The sequence below is a fragment of the Gymnoscopelus microlampas genome (assembly GCF_963454915.1).
Source record: "Gymnoscopelus microlampas genome assembly, chromosome: 15".
In the NCBI taxonomy this organism is placed as follows: domain Eukaryota; kingdom Metazoa; phylum Chordata; class Actinopteri; order Myctophiformes; family Myctophidae; genus Gymnoscopelus; species Gymnoscopelus microlampas.
Genome location: NC_139952.1, coordinates 11,293,908 through 11,301,359, shown reverse-complemented (window position 1 = coordinate 11,301,359; position 7,452 = coordinate 11,293,908). Strand labels below are relative to the sequence as shown.

At 49.7% G+C, this 7,452-nt stretch overlaps 1 protein-coding gene across 1 annotated transcript in view; it reads right to left on the bottom strand.

Annotated features, from left to right (window-relative positions):
- zbtb10 (zinc finger and BTB domain containing 10) overlaps window positions 1-6,743 on the bottom strand; it is a 37,497-nt gene extending 30,754 nt beyond the window's left edge. Inside the window, exon 1 of the mRNA XM_084081344.1 lies at window positions 5,446-6,743. Coding sequence (XP_083937470.1) covers window positions 5,446-6,405 — 960 coding nt within the window. The 5' untranslated portion in view covers window positions 6,406-6,743. The remainder of the gene's footprint in view (window positions 1-5,445) is intronic.
- Window positions 6,744-7,452: the final 709 nt, after the last annotated feature.

Below are 7,452 nucleotides of genomic sequence, written 5' to 3'. Positions count from 1 at the left end.
ACGAGTGGTTTAAGTGGCGAGCTGTACATTTGGGCCTTTTTCTTAAACATCGAGTGGCATGGCCGCACATTAACCACATTAGCCCTGGCAGTGGCATCCCTATTTTTCAAAAACATTTCACAATTGTTCGAAAATAGCAGATCTAGGAGGTCACAACGCTTCACAATCACAACACGATATACGGTCACTCTGACCTTGTAGATCTGCCTTTTACAAATAAAAATACTAGGGCTTAAGTGGTTAAGCTGCAATTTGCAGAATATACGTCTGTGAATAATGTCACAAACCCAAATAAACCACGCTGCCCTGGGGGCCAAAAGATATGCTATACACACACACACACACACACACACACACACACAAACTCTAACAGAGATCATGTGATGCAACAAAGCCCCTACAACCCCCCCCCCCCCCCCGCGCACACACACACAGAAACACACCAGTTTCTGTTTACCTTTTACCAACACACCCCCCACACCCCCATTCCATCCACTCCCATGACCAGCCCAGGCCCGAGGCTATCTGCTCCTCCCCCCCCCCCCCCCCTCCCCCCTCCCTCCTCCCTCCCTCCCGAACCCGGGCCTTCTGTGTCCCCAGATGCCAGAACAATACGGCAGTGTGAGTTTGGCCCAAGGTGTGGGTGTGTTGGCTCTCGACCTTCTAACAATGTTCAGACAGTAGAGAGAGACAGACAGAGAGAGAGAGAGAGACAGAGACGGGGAGAAAAGGGGGGTCTTGACTTGCCGTCGGATTCCACAAGAAGAATTCTTCCTCTGCCCCCCCCCCTCACACACACACACACACACAGATAGAACACCCCCCCCCCCCCCCCCCCCTCCATTTGACCCGTGGCCCCCCAATAAACATCCCATCTATCTGGCATACACCCGACAGCGATGGGTGGGGTCCCTGTTCCTCCAACCCCCCCCCCCCCCATCCCCCCCATTCCGTCAAACTGGTTCTTAACAACCGTGTGTGGCGTTCCAAGGACTTTCCTACAATCCTTCGGCACAGGAGGGCAGAAGGCGCCTTTTAGTATATAGGCCCCTAGATATTAATCTTGGGACGGCTCGCCGACGCCATTGCTTTCACCTTTACCGTTTATCAACCCGAAAAGGAGAAAACGAGACAAGAAGAGAAGCAGAAGAGAGGAGGGGGTGGGGGGGGGGGTGGGGGGAGAAAACAGCACAAGACAGCGTCTCAAGAATGGAGAGGACAAACAGTCCCCTTCTTCGGAGAGGGGAGGCCCACATATAACCGCAGCTGCCCTGGTGTGCCCCGACGAACCAGGCCTAATCAAGTTAGCTTTAACCAATGCAGCTGGGGCCTGACTAATGTCAGGAATGGGTGGACGGACGGAACGAAGACGCTGTCCTCGTCCCCCCGTCCGTCCACCCCCCCCTTCCATAATTCTCCCTTTAATGTTACTGGGCTCACAATGCGGCCTAGTTGAGCATACACTGGTGCTCATTATACTCATTACGCTTAGCCGTAGAGCCTATATGGGGAGACAGAGAGAACACACCCAACAGATAAGGGCGACTTTGTGTTAAACTTTGACCTTAAAACAGAATAGCCTAGAAGCGTTTAGTAAAGAAACAGAAGGGACGTGTTTTTTTGTTTTGTTGTTGTTTAAAGTCCTTTAGGGTAGATCAAAAAGACTACGGTACATAAAAGAATAGCAACCGGTATCAGTATATCAAATTAAGTTTCACCGACATGAAAAGCAAATCATGTCCAATAGCGTGGCAGAGTTGCCTGCTCTTGTACATGGAACAAATCCTCAGAGTTTGTGTCAATCTGTAACTCTGAGAGCCTACAAATGCATTTGTAGGCTCTCAGAGGCTCTGTAGGCTCTCAGAATTAAATTACTTGTGTACTTTATCTCTCCGACATGAAGAAGCAGCCATGGGCCAAGCCCGTCAATCCACGAGCCTGGGGTCCGTGTTGCTAGGGAGGATACACCCAAGCCCCTAATCCCCTCGCTAGCACTTCTCCTTACCAATTAGACGTGTGTACAAGTTAGTGGGATCACTTTTAAGTCATTCTGATTAGTGCTCGCGTGTGGGAAGAGGGAAGGGACTCTAAATGTGGAGGCTCAATCCTCTTCACTAACAAATTAGACTCCAATAGTGGAGCAGCCCTGCGTTGTTTTAATTCCCCTGACAGTCCAGATCATGCTCAAGGGGTGCTCGCGTTGGCTCACACAAAACCTACGCGGAAATTCGCTTCGCTCCCCGCTTGCCGACATCGATCGAAAACCACGGCGAAGGACAAATCAAAACAATAACTTACAGGATGCAAATCGATTTCGCTCCTCGCCAGAGTGTAGGGTTCAGATTTAATTTGGTGAACCTTGACCTGAGAATTTATTTACGCAGCGAGCCAATAGAAACACTTGTTTGGAAGCGTTGACCTCTGAGAAAATCCAACATGGAGGAATCCATAATATTGGCGGCCGGGTGTCCCATCAACACCCAGTGTTGTATAATACCACTCTTCCAGATTATTAATTAGGCTACTTCAAAAGGGAAGATGGGTGGTTTGCAGTTAGCTGCGAGACAAAGAGTACATTGACCACATGAACCCTAGCGTCCCTATTTTGGGGGCGAACGTTCAACAAAAATAGCTAATCTACAAGCTCACAATGTGTCACATTGCGACGCATTGTGAGCTTGCACATTGGCTATTTTCAACGAGGAGATTTGGTGTAGGAGAAAATGAACAGACCAAGTATGTAGACCCATGGGGGACTCCACTCAACGAAGTATATAGGGTTTATGGTTAATGATTTCTTAACCGCGTAGCATGGCATCCGTGTCAGTTGCTACACAGATAACCAAACAGCATAAAATGTAACATCACATCCCTTTTTTCGTCATGAAGAGGGTTGGGCAAGTTGAAACTGTGACCGCACCTTTGGGGTTCGAGGCGTCGGCAAGAGTCAATTCCCAGGGATCAAAAAGGAGAAAAAGAGCCTTTGACACTGGATTGGTAGGGCAAATTTACAATCCCTGGTTTTACGAGAGGTCACCCAAAGGAGCACCTTTTCAAATGTTGCAGACGTCGCAATGAACTAAAGAAAGACCGGCATGTCAATAACGTATAACTGCACAAATGTATAACTATGGCTCATTGGGAATATTCCCAATATTTTCATTAACAGATTTTATTGACCCCCCATACTTGGAAGAGCCTCGATCTCAATTTATTGACTGAATGAGAGCCATTCCGTCCGAACGAAGGACATATGGATTTATTCCAGCGCACGCAGGGGTGTGGCCTTGATCACAAGATAGGCCTAAAAAAAGGGAGAAAACTACCACCCGTTAAACGGAAATATACGGGTGGTGCGGTCAGGTGATGCCATGAAATTGTGTCACGGACATCCGTTTCACTCATTCAAGCCTGTACAAAGGCCGTGGATGTAGGCCAGGCAAGCTGTCAGGCTGGAGGCTACATGATTTACTCCTCTCTCTCTCTCCCCCTTTGTCCTGGCCCGGAGAGTGACACACCATCTATGGGGTTTTGGGGAGTCATTGTAGCACAATGCCTCTAATTTAGCTCCCCAAAGGGAGGAGGAGGAGGTTGAAGCGATGTGCCAGAGGCCAGAGGAATGACATGTGAGTCCAGGGCAGGAGGAGCAGCAGAGGCTGTGTGTGTGTGTGTGTGTGTGTGTGTGTGTGTGTGTGTGTGTGTGGGGGGTTGGGGGGTTGGGTAGGGGTGCGGTTCCCCAAAGGCTGCTGAGGGTCGGAGAGCCCTTGCCATTGTTGTGACCTCTAGCAGGGCTAACAGTCAATAATACAGCTGCTGTGGCAACGAGAGTCATTTGTAGAACAGCTATTACCTGCCATGTAACGACAGCCTATGCAAAAACACTGTTCATCTCCTTATCATGTCCTCCAGGCAAATAAAAACAAGCAACCTATAAGCCCCTTTCGGAACCCTGTATACCTTTTTTGGGGGAAGGCGGTACCGCTTCCCATAAACACAAAAAAAGGTATACACTACAGGGTTTCGAAAGGAGCTAGCAACCTTATGAGGCTTTTAACTCCACTTCCACCATTGTGTTAAATAACAGAACAGGCCAGGATGTGTTGCTTGGCAGGTGTCACACACTGCTAGTTTTGACAGGTGACTCATGTGTGGGCAGGGAGGCCCCCTCTGGGTTCCTTTAAATGTTCGTTAACTTGTTTGTAGAGACATTAAAGTGGTCCCTGTGTGCTTTAGCAAGACGGTTAGCTGACATTAGCCTAGCCAGGGGGCTTTCCACCGCCGTCACTGACCCAGTAAGCTAGCCGGTGGTAGCAGAGCAGAGCTAGGTTCAACTTGTTAGCTCAGCTTAGCTTATCTGTCGTTACACGGACAAGTGTGACCTACCGAATTGTGTGACTCCACGGAGGTTTTTCCGAGCAAATTCGTTAATGACAGCGACCTAAAACCTCGCAGCATAAACATGTTTCGGGTACTCTTTCAGAGTGTACAAGATTATTCTAGTATTCTTGTACACATTCTTATACAAATCCATTAAAACGATGCCTTTTCAGTGGTTTATAAGCCGACGTACGTTTAAATATGCCAGCATTTATCACCACAGACTGAGACCTGGCTATGAGTTATAACAAAACACGTTTAATAAAACCTTAAATAAAGCCTCTGACGTTTGTGCAACAGCAAATCATTTAAACATCGACCACTGGACGATGACACTATTTCACGCGTCGCCAATTTCGGCACAACACCTGCTAGCTAAGCTAACTATATTAGCTAATTAGCCCCGGAAAAGAACGAACCACAAATTCTATCCAACAACGCACTGACTGAACTGGCTTGATTTTTTTTAAGAGAAAACAATCATTCCTAAAGCCGGTATAACACTATAAAATCCAACGTTAAATGTTAGAGTGGGGGCGGGGAGGGGGTGCGTTCGTTTTGGTCACCAGTGGTGTAAAGTAACTGAGTACATTTACTCAAGTACTGCACTTATAAGTCCAATTTCGAGATATTCTTTTTTACATTACTTGGGTATTTCCAATTTTCTGTACTTTTAAATTCTACTCCACTACATCTCAGAGACAAATATTACACTTTTACTCCACTACAATTATTTGACAACTTTAGTTACTAGTTGCTTTGTAGATTATTATTACAAAACATACATTAACCACTTCAGCCCTATAGGCTATACATTTCGGCTACTTTCAAAGGATTTTCATACATTTGACAACCTGTGAAACGGGACATTCTGCATAATGAGTTCTACTTTTGGTACTTTTTAAGTACATTTTTATACCAATACTTTAGTACTTTTTACTCAAGTACATTTAAATTCCGGATTTTGCCTTGTCTAACAGAGCACTTGCTAAATCGCAGTATTAATACTTTTACTTAAGTTAGTACTCCCCCCCCCCCCTCCAGCACTGTCTCACAGTTCTCACTCACCTGCTTGGTCGGGTCGTTGCGGCCGTGCTCGGAGGACAGGTGGTGCCGGAGGAGCAGGGCCCGCTTGTAGTTCCTGCTGCCCAGGTTGACGTTGTGGCACCACGAGCACGACATGAGCCCCGTCTCCTGCGAGAAGCGCAGCCACGGGAACTCCTGGAGCCACGACGCGTGGAACACCAGCGACTGTTTCTGGAGGAGGTTCAGCGTGGCCGTGGCGGCGGGTCTCATCTCCACCACCCGGGAGGAGGAGGTGGGGAGAGACGACGACTCGAAGCCCCCCGACGACGGCGGCGACGGCCGATCGTCCTCGGAGCCCGTACCCCCGGAACGGGGGTACGGGCTCCGGGGACGATCGGCCGCCCCGGAGGTGGCGCCTCCGAGGTCCGCTCCGTCGGACGCGTTGCTCGGGCCGCCGTTCCCCGTCGAAGTCGTCCAGCTCCCCGCTTCCCCTTCCTGATCGTCCTCCCGGGGGGACCGATCGTGTTCCCCGTCCTCCTCCTCCTCCTCGACTCCTCCGCCGGCCGCCCAGCAGCTGCTGTTCCCCCCTTCCGGGTCTCGATCGTCCTCCTCCGGTTCCTCCGTGCTGTCCTCCGTGCCGTTATCGTCCTCCGATCCCCCTTCTTGCCTCGACCGGGGTGCCTTCGCCTCTGCGTCCCGGTGTTGGTGGTGGTGGTGGGGGTGATGGTGGTGGTGGTGGTGGTGATCGTGGTCCTCGTCTTGGTCTGTCGGCCCCCCGCCGCCGGTGCCGTTCAAGTGTCCCCCCCGATGATCCCCCTGACAGGAGGAGGCCTGGAGGTTCTGGTTGTTGTTGGCCTCCCAGGAGGAGCCGCCGTTCCCCGCGGTCGCCGGGGGGGCACCACCACCACTGCCGCCGACACGACCCGCCGCCACGGCCGTCGATGATCCACCTCCCCGGAACGCCAGCGACCTGCGGTTCCTCTCCCCTGATCCGCCGGACATTTTCCCTCTGTTTTACACAATAATATATTAAACAATCTGTCCACTTCTTCTTCTTCTTCTTCTTCTTCCCCCCCTCCTCGATCGTTAACGTCAACCGTCGTTATATTTATATTTTAATATATATGTCAGTGTCTTTAAATAAAAAAAATAATAATCATCGGAGGAGCGGAGATGGACGGTCGTCGTCGGGTCGTTGCGGGCTTGGATCGCCTTTCGGTTGGTGAGTTATGTAGGTTATGCGGAAATAAATAAAAGGGTTGTGTGTTTTTTTTTTTATCGCAGCATAATGAGTGTTTCTGGGTTCTCTGGCTGCTGCGTCCGCGCAGGCCCCGCAGAGGTCGAATGGCAGCGACTCTCTCCCCACAATGCACCTCGCCTTGCACTGAGCCTCCCTCGGCCGGGGATCGGAAAGGAGGGGGTCTGGAGGTGGGGTGTGTGGGGGGGGGGGGGGGGGGGGGCGGTTGTGGAGGGTACTGCTGGGGAGTGAGGGTGCTGGAGTGGAGGAGGGGTGCTTGGTTGAAAGGAGGAAGACACACAAAAAAAAAGATATATATATTATTAAATTAACAAAGTAAAATAAAAAACATATACAGCACCCATCACCCCAAGGTTGGGTGGAGGGTGCAGGGAGGGTGCTGGGGGTGAGGGTGCTGGAGTGGAGGGAGGGGTGGTTGAAAGGAGGAAGACCAAAAAAAGAAAGAAAGAATATTTAAAAATACAGTTATATATATATATACATAATTAAATTAACAACAACATAAAAAAGCATACAGCACCCATGACCCCAATGGTGGGGTGATGGTGGATGCTGGATTTACAATTTCTTTTTTGAAGGGGGTCTTATGTGTCACTGGCTGCCTGGCTTGCATCCATAATTTCCCGGCTTGTTCCTTTTCATCTGTCCTTCTCAACCTCATAAATCCTCACTCTGTGTTGGGGGGGTTCATGCGCATCTATCATCAGACTGTAAAAAAGGCACCTATCTGGTTTTAGTACTGACTGAAGCCATATCCTTGAGTGTACACCATGTTATACACCCTCAGAGAG